At 52.4% G+C, this 17,008-nt stretch overlaps 10 protein-coding genes across 10 annotated transcripts; 4 read left to right on the forward strand and 6 right to left on the reverse strand.

The window, feature by feature from the left end:
- Positions 1–546: 546 nt before the first annotated feature.
- CTAM01_11873 (uncharacterized protein) lies at positions 547–1,151 on the reverse strand (the record flags this gene model as incomplete). The annotated part of the gene is made up of 2 exons (XM_060527882.1): positions 547–867; positions 939–1,151. The coding sequence occupies 2 exons, from the start codon at positions 1,149–1,151 to the stop codon at positions 547–549; spliced, it is 534 nt and encodes a 177-aa protein (XP_060377426.1).
- Positions 1,152–2,012: 861 nt separating this feature from the next.
- On the forward strand, positions 2,013–3,199 carry CTAM01_11874 (uncharacterized protein; the record flags this gene model as incomplete). The annotated part of the gene is made up of 6 exons (XM_060527883.1): positions 2,013–2,217; positions 2,272–2,291; positions 2,345–2,378; positions 2,439–2,512; positions 2,587–2,960; positions 3,016–3,199. The coding sequence occupies 6 exons, from the start codon at positions 2,013–2,015 to the stop codon at positions 3,197–3,199; spliced, it is 891 nt and encodes a 296-aa protein (XP_060377427.1).
- A 602-nt stretch (positions 3,200–3,801) lies between these two features.
- On the reverse strand, positions 3,802–4,375 carry CTAM01_11875 (uncharacterized protein; the record flags this gene model as incomplete). Its single annotated transcript, XM_060527884.1, has 2 exons — positions 3,802–4,102; positions 4,245–4,375. The coding sequence occupies 2 exons, from the start codon at positions 4,373–4,375 to the stop codon at positions 3,802–3,804; spliced, it is 432 nt and encodes a 143-aa protein (XP_060377428.1).
- Positions 4,376–4,425: 50 nt separating this feature from the next.
- CTAM01_11876 (uncharacterized protein) lies at positions 4,426–5,580 on the reverse strand (the record flags this gene model as incomplete). Its single annotated transcript, XM_060527885.1, has 2 exons — positions 4,426–5,104; positions 5,162–5,580. 2 exons carry the CDS (start codon positions 5,578–5,580, stop codon positions 4,426–4,428), a joined length of 1,098 nt encoding a protein of 365 aa, XP_060377429.1.
- Positions 5,581–6,924: 1,344 nt separating this feature from the next.
- Positions 6,925–7,101, forward strand: CTAM01_11877 (uncharacterized protein; the record flags this gene model as incomplete). The annotated part of the gene is made up of 1 exon (XM_060527886.1): positions 6,925–7,101. One exon carries the CDS (start codon positions 6,925–6,927, stop codon positions 7,099–7,101), a length of 177 nt encoding a protein of 58 aa, XP_060377430.1.
- A 126-nt stretch (positions 7,102–7,227) lies between these two features.
- On the forward strand, positions 7,228–7,755 carry CTAM01_11878 (uncharacterized protein; the record flags this gene model as incomplete). The annotated part of the gene is made up of 1 exon (XM_060527887.1): positions 7,228–7,755. One exon carries the CDS (start codon positions 7,228–7,230, stop codon positions 7,753–7,755), a length of 528 nt encoding a protein of 175 aa, XP_060377431.1.
- A 667-nt stretch (positions 7,756–8,422) lies between these two features.
- Positions 8,423–11,455, reverse strand: CTAM01_11879 (spindle pole body component alp14; the record flags this gene model as incomplete). The annotated part of the gene is made up of 4 exons (XM_060527888.1): positions 8,423–8,449; positions 8,505–8,884; positions 8,939–11,153; positions 11,207–11,455. 4 exons carry the CDS (start codon positions 11,453–11,455, stop codon positions 8,423–8,425), a joined length of 2,871 nt encoding a protein of 956 aa, XP_060377432.1.
- A 1,475-nt stretch (positions 11,456–12,930) lies between these two features.
- Positions 12,931–13,287, reverse strand: CTAM01_11880 (uncharacterized protein; the record flags this gene model as incomplete). The annotated part of the gene is made up of 1 exon (XM_060527889.1): positions 12,931–13,287. One exon carries the CDS (start codon positions 13,285–13,287, stop codon positions 12,931–12,933), a length of 357 nt encoding a protein of 118 aa, XP_060377433.1.
- A 662-nt stretch (positions 13,288–13,949) lies between these two features.
- Positions 13,950–15,466, forward strand: CTAM01_11881 (WD domain-containing protein; the record flags this gene model as incomplete). Its single annotated transcript, XM_060527890.1, has 3 exons — positions 13,950–13,987; positions 14,054–14,219; positions 14,288–15,466. The coding sequence occupies 3 exons, from the start codon at positions 13,950–13,952 to the stop codon at positions 15,464–15,466; spliced, it is 1,383 nt and encodes a 460-aa protein (XP_060377434.1).
- A 781-nt stretch (positions 15,467–16,247) lies between these two features.
- CTAM01_11882 (LITAF-like zinc finger domain-containing protein) lies at positions 16,248–16,860 on the reverse strand (the record flags this gene model as incomplete). The annotated part of the gene is made up of 2 exons (XM_060527891.1): positions 16,248–16,322; positions 16,384–16,860. 2 exons carry the CDS (start codon positions 16,858–16,860, stop codon positions 16,248–16,250), a joined length of 552 nt encoding a protein of 183 aa, XP_060377435.1.
- Between the last annotated feature and the right edge of the window lie 148 nt (positions 16,861–17,008).

Consider the following 17,008-nt stretch of genomic DNA (forward strand, 5'->3'; position numbering starts at 1 on the left):
GAAAGACTTTCCGAGAGGTCCCCTTGCAGACTCCATTTACTCTTATACGCAGTGATGGAATTGGCCTTGATCCCCACGACCCTTGCTGAAGAGCCCAACCGGAGAGACGGATATGGCCTCCGTCGCCGCGGATCCACTTCCGCCCGGGGGTACGACGGTAAAGTGGGATATAACTTCGACCGCATATGACCCGTCATATTTGATGCTTTGATTTAACAACAACCAACAGCACATTCTCCCAGTTCAGAACATATTCCGCAAAGCTGCCGGGAGCCTTGTTGCCACTATCGCCAAGATCCTACAAGTCATTTCTCATCAAAGAAAAGAGAGAGGAATTGGCAGCACATTGCCAACGAGCAAGATTCACATGAATGGCAAGTAGACTTGCGGATGACACGCGGCCAAGTGATGTACCAAAATTGAAGAACCAACACATCTACTGAATTATTACATGTACTTGGGTCTCCGGTAAAATTACTCTATACGGCAGGTTCCTCTCTCTTGCAGAATTTAAGTTGAGATAACTGGTGGATTTCCACCCAGGGCCTACAGGTACGACTCAAAGATTTTCTGAAACTTTTCCCGCGTAGCCTGACTTCCTACCCACACATCCTGCTTCCCATCAACGATCTCGATGTCGGTACCAACAAATGTTGCGACCATGCCGTTACCAAAAGCACCCTTGTCGATGAAGACATGTTCGTCAGGCTCAACAACAGCAAGGTAGTAAGGGTGAGAAAGCATTGCCGTGAGGACCGCGGGAGACTTGTACAGGAACATGGCAATGCCGTCAAAGTCAACGGGGACGGTGGATGCCGGCACGGTTGAACCTGCCTCGGTGGGAAGAATCTGGCCCCCGACTTGGATCTATGACAGAATCAGTTTATGCTCATTGCCGGCTCGCAGCAATGCAAAAGCCAAGGCTACAATTTACAAACCTGCTGGTAACGCGTGATGTTGAAGTGCACAGCCAAGGGGGCGACCTTGGGGGCGTGCTGGGTCTGCCAGTAGTCCCAGAATTGCTCCTGGGTCAGGTTGGTCGCTCGCTTGACGTAGGTGACCATCTGAGCCTGCCCAGTGTTTGAGCATGCGGCCATGCCGCTGGCGATCAGCGTGGCTGCGATGGTGAGCGGGACGGAGAGGCGGACCATCTTGGCTGATATTAGGTTGAAGATGAGAGTGAGAAAGGATGAAGAGGTGCCCGGGTACCTGGACTTGATTTGTGTCTCCTGGGGTTTCAGAAAGAAAGAATGGAATGGATCTGAGCCTTTATGTCTTTCAATCTTGGGTGGGTTCCTGGCCGGGGCTCCAGTTCAGGTTGTCAGAATCCAATATTGTTCACAACACCATGCTCCATTAAGATTGGGTTTCAAGGGTTGCTATTGTTTGCGTCGTTTGCATGATGAGTATCTCATGGTTCCGTTCTCGCGGTTGATCGATAGAGCGTCTAGACTCGCGGCCCAGAATCTACCAACTGTGCTACTCATGCTCTCACAGGACGGTCATTCGATCCATTCCGGTTGAGAACGCAAGGGTTTGAGTAACCAGGTATCAGACCGGTCCGGATGTTCAACTCACATTGGTGAAATTTGCTGCATGTAGGCAGCCCTGTCCTGCATTTCTTGGCCATCTGTTGTGTGAGAGTGCAGGCCAAGGTCCATCCGAAAGCCAGGGCCCATGCAGTTCTCCAGGCCAGGGCCGGTCCTCGTGTTGGTTGACAGAAAACGGGAATGTGATAGCTCAGCCCGCCTCAGAGTCTTTTCCAGTCGCATCAGTCATGTTTAATATAATTCAAAGAGCAAATCCTCGTCATTTTCCGTGATAAGGTTAGCACAATGAAAAAAGAGCTCAAGCAGATCAGAGGATGGAATGTGCACATGTTTAAATATTGAGGGTCGCAGCTGTTTGTTCGCGTAGTATGCAGGGATGAATTTGTCGCCAGTCTGTCTTTTCTGATTTTCCATCTTCTCTTCCCTTGGCCTTTTGAAGACCGTCAACACTTGGTCATTCTCATGGCCGAGTTTCCGATCACTAATGGCACCACAACTGTCATCAAGGCCCCGGAGGGCTACTTGGTAGACTTTGAGCATCCGCAGCAACAGAAAGTGCTCGAACACTACCTGGTATTCGGTATCTTGGGGCCCTTGGCATTTTTGACTCTGGTCCAGAGATTCTACACAAAGTTCTGTCTATCCGATGGCCCAAAGATCGACGATTGTGAGTGACTTGGCACCACACAACCATGCTGTTATTGACATTCATTCCCCACAGTTCTGATATTCTTCGCATGGGTAAATATCTGACATACTGCTATCTGAACCCGAAGGAAACTGATTCTCTCAAGGTTTGTTCTATTGTCATGCAGTCGGTGCAGATATGTAAGATGCTATACCTTCAGGTTCTCGGGGCTCGATCAAGACACTGACATCGTACTTCAGGGTCTATATCGATAGGGGGTTTGGGTCACCACGCCTTCGAGATGTCCATACAGATATACGAGAAGCATATGCTGGTGAGTGTTCCGGTCGATGTCGAAATGGATGCTGTCGATGTCAATTTGCCTTCAATTCTGACGTATCCCCACAGAGCTCTTATATTGTTGCCCCTGTGTTTATCACCTGCAACGGCTTGACGAAAACCTCACTTTTGACCGCCTACCTCAATATTTCACCCCAGAGGTGGTACCGAAACGCAATCTTGACAGCCATTGCGATGGTTTCTGCATACACTATCATTATCGCATCACTTCTCCTTTTCCACTGCCAACCGATTCGCACAAACTGGGACCCGTACACCTCCGGAACATGTCTAAACTCAGCAGTACTTTACATGGCCATCGCCGTTTCCAATATTGTTTCTGACGTCGTCCTTTTCATCATACCAATACCCATGGTTCTTCGCTTGCAGATGCGGCCGGCTGTCAAAGTGGGAGCCGTGCTTATGTTTGGCGTTGGATCCATGTATGTATACCATATTCCAGCCGTCTGAGGGGAAACATACTGATCCCCTTTCCAGAACTGTCACAACATCTGTCGTCCGCATGGTTTACTTGCAGTCGCTCCTTTCATCCAATGATATCCCATGGGTAGCAGCCCCTGCAAATGTCTGGTCGTACGTCCTCAACCCTGTCTTCTTCCAAAGTCCTCCATTTGCCATACTTTTAACTCATGACTTCCCGCTCACAGTTTCGTCGAGGTGAATCTATTCATAATATGTGGCTCAATGCCTACCCTACGCAGATTCTTCAGGGCAATGGCACCTAAATTGATCGCCTCGGAGGGATCGAGAGTGAAGGAAAGCACGCATGCCAGTGTCTCTCGAGGGCCGCGCAGCAGATACTCACAGTTCGACGTTGAGATGGAGAGCCTTTCCAGTGAAAGCGGAGTTTTGGAGGAAAGCAAACAGCGCAAATCAAAAGCGGGAAATTGATTTGATAGAATTTCTATCGTCGATAGCCTTCGATGCAAGCCACCGAATTCGAAATTTCGAATCTCCCTATAAGGTCTGGTATCTCAATTCTATGAGATCCTCCAATTTCAGTATAATCTTTGATCAATCCACATTCGACCGACAACGCCCTAGCCCACAGCTCTCTTCCTGATTCCGTGACGATCTGATTACTTTTCCTTGCTTAATACTCAAGGATGCCCTTGCTGAATAGGTAATTTGTTTCCTGTCAGTCCTCTCTATTCGATCGTAACCTTGGATAGTTGAGGCGAGGTGGGGGCTTCGAGCAAGTTCCTTAGGCCTCTACGATTCGCAGCTATAATGGCCTGCGCGGAACTTGATTAGCTCATTATCTTATGGAATCAATGCCCCTAGCATGGAGCCTACCTGTGCGAGCAGTTGTCCAACGCTCATTGGGTGTTGCACATCACAATACAACACTTTTATTCTTAGATCAAGGAAGAATTTCGCGATACGTCCCAACTCAGCATCGCCATGCGGTGCTCCACGGTTCTTAGACGTCCCCACCAGAAAACAAAGGGCGTCTGGTCGCGCTCTGGAAACCTCGTTCGCTAGGTCTTGGATTTCGACCCGCGCCGCGCTGTCCACGCCTACAAGAAACAAGAACGCGTCTTCACTTTTGTATGACTGTTGCCTGAGAGAGCGATCATCTGCTAGTCCTGTTGTATCGTGTAGTTCAAGGCCCAGTATTTCACCACGCACACTATCCATGTCAATAGAGAATTCACGGCCCGTTTTGACAGACAAGATTTTTTGGTGTTGCCAAAGACACGTACCGTACTGCGTATCGAGAATAGTGAGTACGCGTGGGGATATGTACATCTTTTTCGAGCTTTAACCATGGTGTTGGGTTGATGAAAGTGTTGATCATCTCACTATTAAGCGCTTTGGAGTCCCCGACTATCATGATACTACGAGTTTCAGCATAAAACCGATTTGCAGAGAGAGATCAGGTACTCACGTGAAAGTTGTCAATCCTTCTTGTTGAATTTCGGGCTCTCTGTACGCGACGTCGTCAGACTTATCAAATTTGAAAGACAACGTCCCTGCCAATCTTTCGCCCCTAATGGGAGCTCGTGACAGTGAGTCGCTGCACTCAAATGGATTGGATCGAGTCTGCTCTTCCATAGATTGATGGTTCATCAAAAGACCTGAAAATGTTGACCCCGGTGCAATTTTATTGATATCCTTGAGAGTAATTGGCAATCTGAACGCTGACACGATGGAAATGTCGCCGATGGTGAGACCAGAGAGCATACTCCAAGCGCTTGTCGGGGCGTTGGATGTTGTGAAAGAGGATCTGTCTGTTTCGCGGTCTTGGGCCCGTTTATAAACCCTCGATTGACCCAAGTCGAGCTCGAAATTCCTTTTTGATAGCGTCATGATCATCGATCCCTCCAAAGACTCTGGGGTCCGAAAGGCGGCTGAAGGGGATCTGTGGATAACACTTTGGGTAGACACAGGTCTGCTGATTATTGAGGACGCGTTGTCCATGAACTTGACGGATCTAGTGTCCCACGACTTTCCGTTGTCGAGCAGCTTCAATTGTTCGGCTAGTGTTCGGTTTTGCTGAAGGATTTCGTCCACTTTGGCCAACATGGTGATTTGTGAGCGACTCGCTTCTTCTTGAGTCTCGCTATGACATGATAAATAAATCTTAAATACCTAGTACCCTTGATTGTCTACTACTCACCTATTGAGAAGTGTGATCATCACAGCCAATGTTGACTTCTGAGACTCCAACCGGGGAAGAAGAGCTAGAATCTTCTTTTCGTGCCACAGCGCCCATTTCATCCGAGACCGCAACCCATCCTGCTGGCAGACAATGGATTCGAGTTTTGAAAGTGTTAGAACGGAGTGTGTGATGACAATGGAGAGGTGATCGAGCTGGATCATGTTTTTGCGGGAACTGGGGAAGGTGTCGAGGGAGTGAAGCAGCTCGTGGACAGAAGACAGAGTCATTTTTGTCTCTTCAATAAGTTGAAACATTTGTATCGCAGACTCGGGGGCATCGATCGCGCTGGAGACGAAATTGGAGGTGGTGTTGTACACTTTGACCGCCGTGGCCAGCAATCCAGCAACCGAGCCAGCGATACTGAGAGGGTCGGCCATTTTGGTCACTCTAATTGACAGATGACACCTGAAAGAGACGGGAGCGACTCTAGAAGAAGACGTTTGGAAGAAGTGATGCTGTCATGGGATGCCCGCATTGAGATGCTGGTCACCAGAATTTACGAGAAAGGAAACGCCCCGGCAAAACAACTTCTAGGGATCGAGGCTTCCAAATCTCTCAGCTTCGTATCATCCCAGTTGTTGGTTATGCCTGGCGCCAGGCGAGATGGAGGCTTAGGCGCGCTTACCCCTGGCCAGATAACAAGGCAGACCTGCAGGTCAGCTTTTTGGTTAATTTCGCGGACATCCATTACTGGCTCAATATGCTGGAACTAGCAGACAGGCCTAGGTGGGCGCCTTGAAGGCTGCATACTGGCGAACCACATCTGCGGAAAAAGCCTTGTGATGATTTGCAAAAAGCAATGTAATTTTCATTAGCAACTACACCGCCACACCTCAGCCTTTGAAGATCGCGAACGCATATGACCGTAATGGAGTTCACACTTTTGATGATTCTCACTTCCGTTGAAGTGACATCTTTCTCGGTCGTACCACTGTTTGAACGGCAGTGGGCTCAGAAAGGCCTTATGAGCTACTGCTACATGTGTCAATATCACCAGAACACTCTGAGCAACCAGCTAACATTGTCCGGAGATCAATTTTGTTATAATATGATATTAATTGTATTTTTTGGGATGAAGTTTTCTTTTCGAGATATGGTGATGACTGTTTTGATTGCCTTGAAAAGTCCAACCGGCCAACTCAATAACCAGGCTTGCGCCAGAGTTCCGTCGTAGCAACAAGGGAAAGGGGAGATTTTTCGCCAAAACTGAGGATCAAGCATTTGAGGCTGAAAGCTTGGTCAAGTGCAACTAACTGTAGTAAACTAGGAGCACAAATCAACGTTGGCTCGCAACTTATCGCCCGCATCAGGCGGGGCCGTAAACCCGGCGTCCCCTCTCGGCATCCCGAACCAAGCTTTCTCATCTGGACTTCCCAACGTCAAAGCTCTTCCCTCCTCACACAATGACACAGTCAAACAGTCCACCGACAACTAAAGTCAGGGAATCCTCACCGACTTCCAAAACCTTCCAACACGCTCAACGCACCGAAACCACACACATGAGTTCGAAAGTTGGTCTGATGTTCCCGCCACACGATGACCTCACCTAAATCCCCAGGCAACCGTCAAGAACCTTTCGCAAACCCCTCTCTTGAGCCCACGGCCCCCGGCCTTTGGGAAGACATCGACCACCATACTGTGCAGTACGTACGCCTCCTCAATTTTACCGACTAACCTTTCCCCGGCAGTCTGCAGCCAGAAGGTGTCAAAACTGGCAGTCAATGACACTTGACACCGTTGTGGCCCGCACGTACGCACGCGGCACGCCCGCACCACACCGCACAGGTGCAAGTTGTTTGGACTGTTCTTGCGATCCCCTCTTTTTCCCGATCCCAACTTTGATGCAGCCGGTGGAATCATGGAGAAAAAGCTTCTTTCGTCTTCGGTGGGTGGTATAAGTCCCCAGACTCTGGAACCCCCCCACCGCCTCACCATCCAAGTCCAAGACACCGCAACAGTTGTCATTGTCACTCGACTCTGAAGCCATCATCATAACAACCACACAACTAAAACACCACAAAACAATGCATCTAACAACATCTCTCCTCACCCTCCTCCTCCCAACAACCCTCGCCCTCCCAACCGCAAAAGACAACAAAGTCTTCGCCCCAACCCCCGACTCACCACCCCCCCAAGACCTCGGCATCCACACGGGCAAAATCGGCGTAGACAACGTCGACCTCTCCGCCCTACGCGTCGATCCCGTCCGCGTCATCAGCAGGATCAAGTCATCGTCACAATTCACCTCGTCTCTCCTCACAAAACGTCGAGACGTGCTTCTCGAGGAACATGATGGACGGATCAATATCGCGAGAGAGAGACGCTCGCACATTCAGGTTGACCCGGTCGAGGTGAATGTTCACATTATGAGGCCTTCGGTTCATACGATGCCTGTTAGTGGGAAGAGTGCCAAGGTGGAGGAGGCGCAGAGGGAGACGGGCAAGGGAGAGAGTGAGGCTGTGAAGGACATGGAACCGAAGCCCAAGTACATTCCAAAGTTCATGCTGGATTATAGTACGGCTGGGTGGTTTAGGCATTTTATTCGATTCTAAAGGTGCGGCTTCATATTGGCTTGAGGAGTCGAGTTGAGACAGTCAGGCTTGGTTGGGGGCTGTCTCGACTTGGATTTCTCGGCTACTACGCACCATTCACTTCTTCCTATGTTTCTTGGCTTGGTCAGCAAGGAATTTGTGTACATTGAGCTTGGGTGGTGTACCGTCGTGTACCTCGCGATTTGAAGGGTGGTTTTGATTTTTGGGCGCATTGGAGAACTGGATGGGAATAAGTGACAGGTTTCTAGTCAACTACCACTGATAACAATCCTTACCTTCTAGTTAAGTACGATGCTAACGGTGCGATGAGATCGAGAATGACACGCTTGCAACTGCCAAAGGTATCATGCTTCCATGGTGACTGGTATCGCAGACTCTTATTCATAATCATCGTTAATTAAGTACACTCGCGCCCCTCGAGGTTATACAAGCGAGCCGACAATAGAGGTGAAAATGCATAACTCATACAGACGAAAATTACCTATCCCAACTGCAGGCCGGAGATGAGGTATAGGGTATGCTTCCGACGCCAGTGATATGCAACCAAGAACACGCAGGATTTCCCCCCTTTGAACCGTGACCATTACGGACCCCAAACAAAACCCCTCTTCATGTTCACGTCAGTATCCAGCGGGCCATCTGGCACCGGGTGGTTCGGCGGTCGAGCTCAAGGACGGGCAAATCCTTGTTTCGCCTAAGAATTGTTAGTGATGGGAACCAGATTATACCAGATCAAGATGACAACTGACCTTCATTTGTTCAATCCTGGCTTTCAGTTGGCTGGTCACTTCAGCTGCACGCTTCCAGCTTTCCACACCGTTGTTATTCGAGTTCATGCCACCGCCTCCACCGCCGCCGCCAGACGAGTATGACGGTGCCGGTATATCATCAACGGGGGTGGCCGCAGAGCTCCTGTAGCCTCTAGCAGGGCTGCCACGTCCGGAAGATGCACTGCCCGTATACCTAAGCTCGGGACTGAGTGCCTTTGAGCGAGGGTAGTGATGGTCTCCGTTCTCCTTCTCCTCAGACATGTTGCTGGCGTAACTAACACGGTTGTGTCGAGCAGAAGATGAACCGTAGGATGCGTCGCGGTAGATACCGGCGTCGTCGTGCGTAGGCGAAGCAAGACCTGCGATTACATCAGTACATGAACACTCACTGAAAGAAGAAGCTGCTATCTTACCTGGGCTGCCCATGCCTGTCCTTGAGTTCAGGGCCTCGGCGTGGTTGAGCGCTCTCTTAAGGCGATCCAGCTCCCGTCTGAGGCGATCGTTCGTCGACTCCGTGGCCTCTGCATCACTTCTTGCACGAACCAACTGCGTCTCCTTGGCCTTGATGCTGAGGACATCACGGGTATGGTCTTCAATCAAACCCGCATTTTGGTTCTTCAACTCTTGAATCTCAGACATGTACTTGCTCCTTTCATGCCTCATTTCCTCCACTTGGCGTGTCAGGCGCTCGTTTGCCGATCTGAGTTCTTCGAGTTCAGCCCGCTCCATTGCCGTGAGTCCGCTGGAAGGCGGCGGCGATGCAGGAGGCATCTGAACAGGAGTGGCAGCAGGTTTCGCAAGAGATCGTCCTGCAAGACCACCTCTGCCAAGGCCAATGCGAGGCTGAGGCGGGGGAGGAGCAGGCTCATCATCGTCGGGCATAATTGGTGCGGCAGCAGGGCGTCGAGGGGATCCGGCCGCCGCTGGTGCACCGAGAGGGCGCTTGGATTTGAGGCCGGCCAAGCCCGACGGCTTCGGCATGCCCATCTTGGTGCCTGCGGGTTTGGGACGGGATGAAGCTTGTGGGGAGAGGGGTTCCGGGTCGGCGGGCGGCGGAGCGCTTGCCGCCGGCATGGCCGGTCTCTTCATGCCCAGGGGCTTCTTCCCTCCGACGACCTTCTTCGGGGGCGGTGCCTTGGCAGCTGGCGGGGGTGCCTTCGGCTTCTCCTTTGCCTTGACTTCAGCCGTCTCGAAGAATTCTTTGATTTTCGTCTTGCGGATATCATCTAGGCCTTCCATGTGCGGACCCATACCGCGCTCGCCAATGATCTTCATGACAGTGCCCAAAATCTCAGCACCGCCTGAACGGAGGCCCTCGCTGGACTCGGTCAACAGTTTCTTGCCTGCCTCGACAATGGACGCGATCTCGGGCTTGCTCGGCACATCGCGTGTCGTTCTGAGGCAACGAATCAAGAACTTCATGGTGCCCTCCTTGATCTGGGGGTTCTTGTGGACGAGGTAGGTATTGATGTCCTCAAGACAGTCAGTCAGACTTGTAGCCAGGAAGACTTGGTCAAGCGCAGCGCCGAGAGCATCTGCCACCGTTGCCTTCTTCTCCTTCAAGCGTTCCATGATGGGTTGCATCACAGTAGTGCGGTGTTTTGCGTAGCCTTGCCGCAATCCCTTGGCCAAGACCTCGATACACTGCGCGGCTTGAGTCACAACAGCAACGTTGGCGTCCTTCATGCACTTTGCCAGCCCTCGGTTGATCTCGTTGAAGTCGCCATCCTTGATTCTTGGCACGTTGATTGCCGCGTAGAGACCTTCCACTGCTTCCTTTCTCTCCTTCCATTTGGACGAGGCCAAGGCTTCGTTAAAGTTGGCGGGGATCTTGCCAAAGACATCCTGGGGTTCCGCCAGGTCGAAGGCGTCCATCTCGGCTGGTTCCTCGCCATAGTCTCCACCATCATCGTACTCGTCGTCGGCTCCGGGTGGGGGCGCACGTGCCATGGCGGCTTGTTGTGAGCGCAAGAATCGTTCTTGCTTCGGAGCTGGCTCGGCCTTGATCTTTTCGAATTGCGCCTCGAGGTCGGTCTGCTGAGTGGGTTTCAAGTCGCCCCAGAACATGGGCTTCATGGCTTCGCGCAGCCATCGGTAGAATTCGACGGCAAGGTTCGTCGCGGCAGCACGGACATTCTTGTCGGCATGACCAAATGCCTTGGGGAGGACCTTCAACACGGGCTTGGGGTCGACGGTCTTGCATCCGAAGTTGTGGTAGATTGCGGTCAGGGCGGTAATAGCCGCGGCGACGACCTTTGGTTGCTTGTTGGCAAGCGCCGGGATAATCTCTTCGATGACTGGGGCGGCAACATCGAGTTCGACGAGTAGTAGAAGGGCTTCGAGAGATGACTCCTTGGCAGCGGCACGCGTTGACGGCAAACCCTTTTCACAGATAGGCCCTATCGTAGTTCCGCGCGTCCTTGTGCAGTGTTCCTTTCCTCCGAATTTGAGAAACGCGCAGTACGCCGCCAGACCATCTTGTTGGGCAGCAACGTTGGAATCGGCGACGGCGCCTTTCCAGAGGCCCGAGTCGGAGAGGAAGGGTCTGAAGGCATTGTCGTACTCGTCGGCAGTAGCAGCGAAGGCTTTTGCGGCGTCTTCATAGGCCTGTTTTCTGACTTTCCAAACCTGCGGCGCGTCAGCGCGTCAAACACGGCGCAGCAGAGGCGGCAACGTCATACCTTGTGGGTAAACCTATCCTGGAGGGGAAGGGAGCTAAAGTCTTCTTCTTCAGCCATCGGAATGGAGGCTTGCTGGCGGGGTGTAGTAGGGACCGGTTTGGGTGGTGGAGGGGTTGGAGTAGGAGGAGGAGGAAGAAGAGCTGAATCGGGGGAGCAGTTCTCCTTGTCGTGGATGTCTGGCTTTCTGAAGCTAGCTACACGTCTGATTAGCCTCGAGAGGGAACGAGTATGTTTGAGATGACGGTCCATATTGAGGAAGGAGGACAGTCGCAAGCTGCAGAACGCAATGGTATGCAGGCTGCCGGCAGCTGCAGGCGCAGTGACTGGCGATGTCTGTGGTGATATGGGCGCAAGAGGCTGGCATGACTTACAGAATGATGGCCAAGCTGAACCAGATCAGGCGAGTTTGAGGTTGTCGCAGCAGCCAAAGACTTGTTGATCGTCAAGCCAATGTGGGATTGGCAAGGTACCTGGCAGTGAGCGAGGCGGGTGGGAGCTGTGAAAGTATCCTTCAAGGTATTGGAGATTGCGAGGAAGGTTCCTAGCAGTATAGGAATAGCAATAGGTATGGGGAGATAGAGAGATGTGAGGTATGTGCGGTGATGGTTCTCGTGGAAACTAGGGACCGGGACTGGAGGAAGTCAAATCAGGTCTTTGAGATGACAGAGAAAAGGAGGCTAGAGGTAGTTCCCGTAGTGTGGTTGTTGCAGGTGAAGGTACAAAGCCAACGTCGCCAGTCTGAGGGTTGTGGAATGTGGAGGAAAAGTACGGCTGGGGTTTCTTTTGTTTGTGCTGGTCCGAAGAGCACAGGGAATTTTGGTTGTCGGGACAAGGGCGGAGGGGACGGGCCCAGCAAGCAGGTGCTTTGCTTGGATTTGGTTCACTGTTCACCTCAAGGCTTCTGTCAGGGTTGCCAGTTGGTGGGCGCCTGCATTGGGCGCCCTTTTCTCCCTGTTCCTGGCCTGACGTGTTTGTATGTGTGTGGGGAACACAGCAGATGGGCGCGCATCGGGCAATTGGGCATGAATATGATTGGGTCGCTGGTCTCCCGGGTCAACACAGATCACATGATGACTTTCAATTCTCTACCACTCGATAAGACTTGATAGCATGGATGGCGGGGCATTGGCTATTCACCTACCTTCACCTGCCTTCACCTTGGGCTTACCTTGGGCTTACCTTGTGTGCTTGTTCCCTCAGAGCCTTAGTCATGAAAGCCAGGGCCAGCCATCTAACCAAATTGCTTCCTTTTTCCTCTCTGCTTCCAGGTCCAAGCACCCAAGATGCGCTTGCTCAATTTGCGCATTAATGGCCGTTATAAGCCACTCTAACATATCCACTCATTTAAAGATAGCAAATCATGCCATGAATCAGGCATTTCCACCCTGAGGCTTGCACGGTAGTGTAGTAGTTTGCCCCCTAATATTTAAGCAATGATGCTGAAAATGTCTTTTTGCCAAAGAATCAATTGACCGAATAGACTGTTACGGCTGGTTGGCTGTGACAGCTGCAAAAGTGGCTGAACCACATGTTGACGCTGAAGAATCTCAGGCCAATGAAAGCTCTGTCTATTGCCATAGAAACGGTCCAACACTGTGATGTCATTGGGGGAAAGAGGGACGTACAACTTCAGCCCTCCGAAGTACCTGAAAGAGACCAGCTGGCAATGCACCAGCCACACTACCATCTCTCGTGCCTATGCGCTGCACCAGCCACACTTCATTTCACCCCACCAAACATGGTTGACCTCTTCTCTCCCATCTTTTCCCTCTACCCAGTGCCACACGCATTGAACACTCGTCGTCGTCGAAGAAGTTTCCCCAGGGTCCCATACGCCTATACAGATACAGCGTACTCCATACAGAATATCTGGGACTCGCATATCGGAGGGCCCCCCGCCAGTGCCATACGCACCGCCTCATCTCCCACCAATTCTTCAGGGAGTTCCCTACGCAGCCAACGCAGCCCGAAGCACATGAAACATTTCGCCTTTCCGGCTCATGCCCACCTTCAAGCGTCATCTTTTGGCCGAGCCTCGCACTTGCACCCCTCGTCTCGTCTCGCCTCGCATTCTTGGACATATTGTCTCCCCTCCAAAAAGTCACTGCTCCTAGACATACCCACGTACTCTGAAAGAGACAACTCGATTCAATCCTGCAATCTGCTGTTGTAACGCACAAAGATATGCTGCCCAACGCCTGGGAGCCCAACCCCTGACTGAAAACACCCGCTGAAGGAAAGATACACACACAGAGAGGAACTATCCACCCTTGCACAGCCAAAGAATATCGAGAGCTTGGACACCAACAACACCGACACCGCCTTTACAACTCCGCGAATATCTGCCACTTGGCCCTGGTCCCCGCCAATTCGACCCTGACCTGCCTGACCTCTGCATCCTGCCGTCGCTGCAATAAAATATCCGATTAACGAGGCTACCAATTCCTGTCCTCCCCGACCGCCTCCGAATTTCCATCAGCCTCGTCTTTACTTCCGGCCAGCTTCTGCCACCTCCGATTGCACGTGGCGCGCCCATCGCGGTTGCTGCGATACCACCACCACCACCACCGACAGACGGAGCCCCGAGCACCGCCTTGCAGACGCACCTCGATAACAAACCACCAAATCACACATCTTTCGTTTCCATCTGCTCGTGTGTGCCATCTTGTGCCACCAGTGCCTCTCAACTTTGTAATTACTTACAAGCAATCCTTTACTTACGTAGCTTCCACCGTCTGTCAGGATGAGCCAAATCCTCACCCCTCGGCAAGCAGAGGAGCTGTAGGTTCCCACCCTCTTCGCCCAAAGAGTGGCCATGGACGCGACATACTGACCAGCCGGTGGCAGGCACAAGGCCATTATCGCGTATCTCTCCTCGAGCAACCTCCCTAATGCCGCAAATGCCCTCAGAGAAGAATTGCAGATTGGCGACTCTTTCGATGCCGCCACTTCGAAGAAGTATGAGGGATTGCTGGAGAAGAAATGGACCAGTGTAGTGCGACTGCAGAAAAAGGTTCGTTTCGTCCGTAATGGCCTTGGATGATTGCTTCCAGCGGCGCTGACCAACAATGTTCTCTCTAGATCATGGAACTCGAGTCTCGAAGTGCTGCTCTGCAATCAGAACTCGACAATGCGACACCAACCTCACTATCTCGACGGAATCAGGACCCCACCAGCTGGCTGCCACGTTCCCCCGCCCGACACACCCTGCAATCCCACCGCGACCCGATCACCTGCGTAGCATTTCACCCCGTCTTTTCGTCGCTCGCCTCTGGCTCGGAAGACTACACCATCAAAATCTGGGACTGGGAGCTAGGCGAACTCGAGAGGACGATCAAGGGACACACAAAGGCCGTCTTGGATGTTGATTTTGGAGGGCCCCGCGGTGCGACGCTGCTTGCCTCATGCTCGAGTGATTTGACCATCAAGCTATGGGACCCCTCAGACGAGTACAAGAATATTCGGACGTTGCCTGGCCACGACCACAGCGTCAGTGCGGTTCGCTTCATTCCTTCAGGAGCCGCAGGTGCCACGGGAAACCTTCTCGTGTCGGCGAGTCGTGATAAGACACTACGAATCTGGGATGTGTCAACGGGTTACTGCGTCAAGACACTGCGCGGGCATGCGGATTGGGTACGAGACGTCTGCCCATCGTCGGATGGACGCTACCTCTTGTCAACAGGGAACGACCAGACGGGCCGCCTTTGGGATATCAACGCCTCAAATCCCGAAGTCAAGTTGATGCTGGTTGGACACGAGCACGTTGTAGAATGCTGCACGCTCGCACCGCCGACGGCTTACAGTCACTTGGCGTCATTGGCCGGCCTGAAGAAGGCTCCGCCCGCAACGAACACGGCCGAGTTCATGGCAACGGGCAGCCGTGACAAGGCAATCAGGTTATGGGACGCTCGTGGAAACTGCATCAAGACTCTGCTGGGACACGACAATTGGGTACGCGCGCTGGTTTTCCACCCCGGCGGCAAGTACTTGCTTAGTGTGTCTGATGACAAGACTTTGCGATGCTGGGATCTGGCGCAAGAGGGCAAATGCGTCAAGGTTCTGGACGACGTCCACGGCCACTTTGTTTCTTGTCTGCGCTGGGCCCCTGGCATTGCAAGGGAGGCGGCCACCAATGGCGATGGTGCCAATGGTGCCAACGGCACACCGAGCAAAGCGGTGGCAAAGCCCCAGGATATCTCAATACGCTGCGTCATCGCAACGGGAAGTGTCGACCTAAATGTGCGCATATTCGCCAACTAAACAGCACTCTCACCATGAGGTCATTTGACGACAGATGACACATGGGGCAGATGACACCACAAGACAACGTCACGACGATTGCCGAGGGCGACTCGCGCCGTGGTGTGTACATCGTGTGTACACGGGATGCTGAGTCGCCAACTTGAGTAATCGCGACGGGAGCAAATACAGGATCATGGCGTAACGATTCACACGAGAAGCATGGGCAAACCGGAGGCAGGCGTCAAAAGGGGTCAAAAGTACGGCGTACGATCTGACGATTACGTGATGCCTTCGCTGATGATATAGATTTTAGGAGAGCTTGTACATGATCGAATAGATACCCGCAACATGTCCTCGCTGGGCTTTCAATTTGGCTCTCGCCTCAGATGAGGACTAATATTTGATATGATGTTGAAAGGGATGGTACACAGTGGACGACTACTGTATGGATAAACTGCATGGAGAATGATGCCCCGTCAACGATATCCCGGCTGTGGCCATACGCTCGGCGCCCAGCTCTAGAGGTTGAGTGCATACAACGGCAAAACTGTAGCGCCAGCAAGTGGAAACCTTTGAATGAAATATAATGCAGCCGCTTCAAGCGCGAATTCGTGTTCTTAAAGAAAAAAAACTAGAATGGGTATCCTTTACGCCTCGCATAATCAGACTGGTTCGACCCCCAGAATACTGCTCTAGCCCATCCACCTCAGCCTGGGTCAAATTATCCGCCGGCTTTCGTAGCCCAACGACCGCCCCTGACTAGATATGTTGCAGGCTCCTATCCTGCTCGGGCCATCGCCTAGGCATTGTAAGCCTGGTGCCAATGGACTTCAGTTCTACCGCTGCGGTGATATGTCGCCAACGGAATTCCACACTGTTACTTTGTTAGCTGACGACCCTCCTAACCACTTCAGAATACAGACGAAGAAACATACCTTGGAACACTTATGCCTCGCATCCTTCAACGAGGAAAAGAGGTAGGGGATACACCCCAAACAGCTCACAAAGCACACCAGCGCAGCGAGAGCGTGCGTGAAGCCGCCGGAGGTATACTCCACCGCCGTGACGCCCCGAGCGTGACACTCGGGACACTCGACGGGCGCCGGGTGGGGGCCGAGGGAAGGCAGCGGGGTGCCGTAGGGCTGGAAGTTTTGGGGCCCGCCGGTTTGGAGGGGGTAGCTTTGCGGCGGGACGTAACCTCCGTAGTTCTGGGGAGGGGGCGGGCTGTGAGGGGATGGGCCGCCGTATTTTGGCATCGAGGTGCCGGTGGGTTGGGCGTTGAGGTGTGCGTGTTGGTGTTGTTGGTATTCTGGGGGCGGGCCGGAGGTCGTGTAGTTGTCTGACGGGTTCGGGTCCGGTGTTGGGATGTTGGTTGGGGCCGGGGTGGCGGGGCTGTGGGTTGGTTTGTCCATTTTCTGCTTGGGTCGAGGTTTGTGTTTTGTGTTGTGTTGAGAAAGAGTAGGTGAAGGGGGTGAGTTCGAAGAGAGGGAGTGACGCGGAGAGGTGAACCAAAATCGACCTGGAAGTGGAGGAAATGAGAAGCAGGTGAATGAGAGGCAG

Source organism: Colletotrichum tamarilloi (assembly GCF_030869305.1).
Source record: "Colletotrichum tamarilloi strain Tom-12 chromosome Unknown Scaffold_69.1, whole genome shotgun sequence".
Lineage (NCBI taxonomy): Eukaryota > Fungi > Ascomycota > Sordariomycetes > Glomerellales > Glomerellaceae > Colletotrichum > Colletotrichum tamarilloi.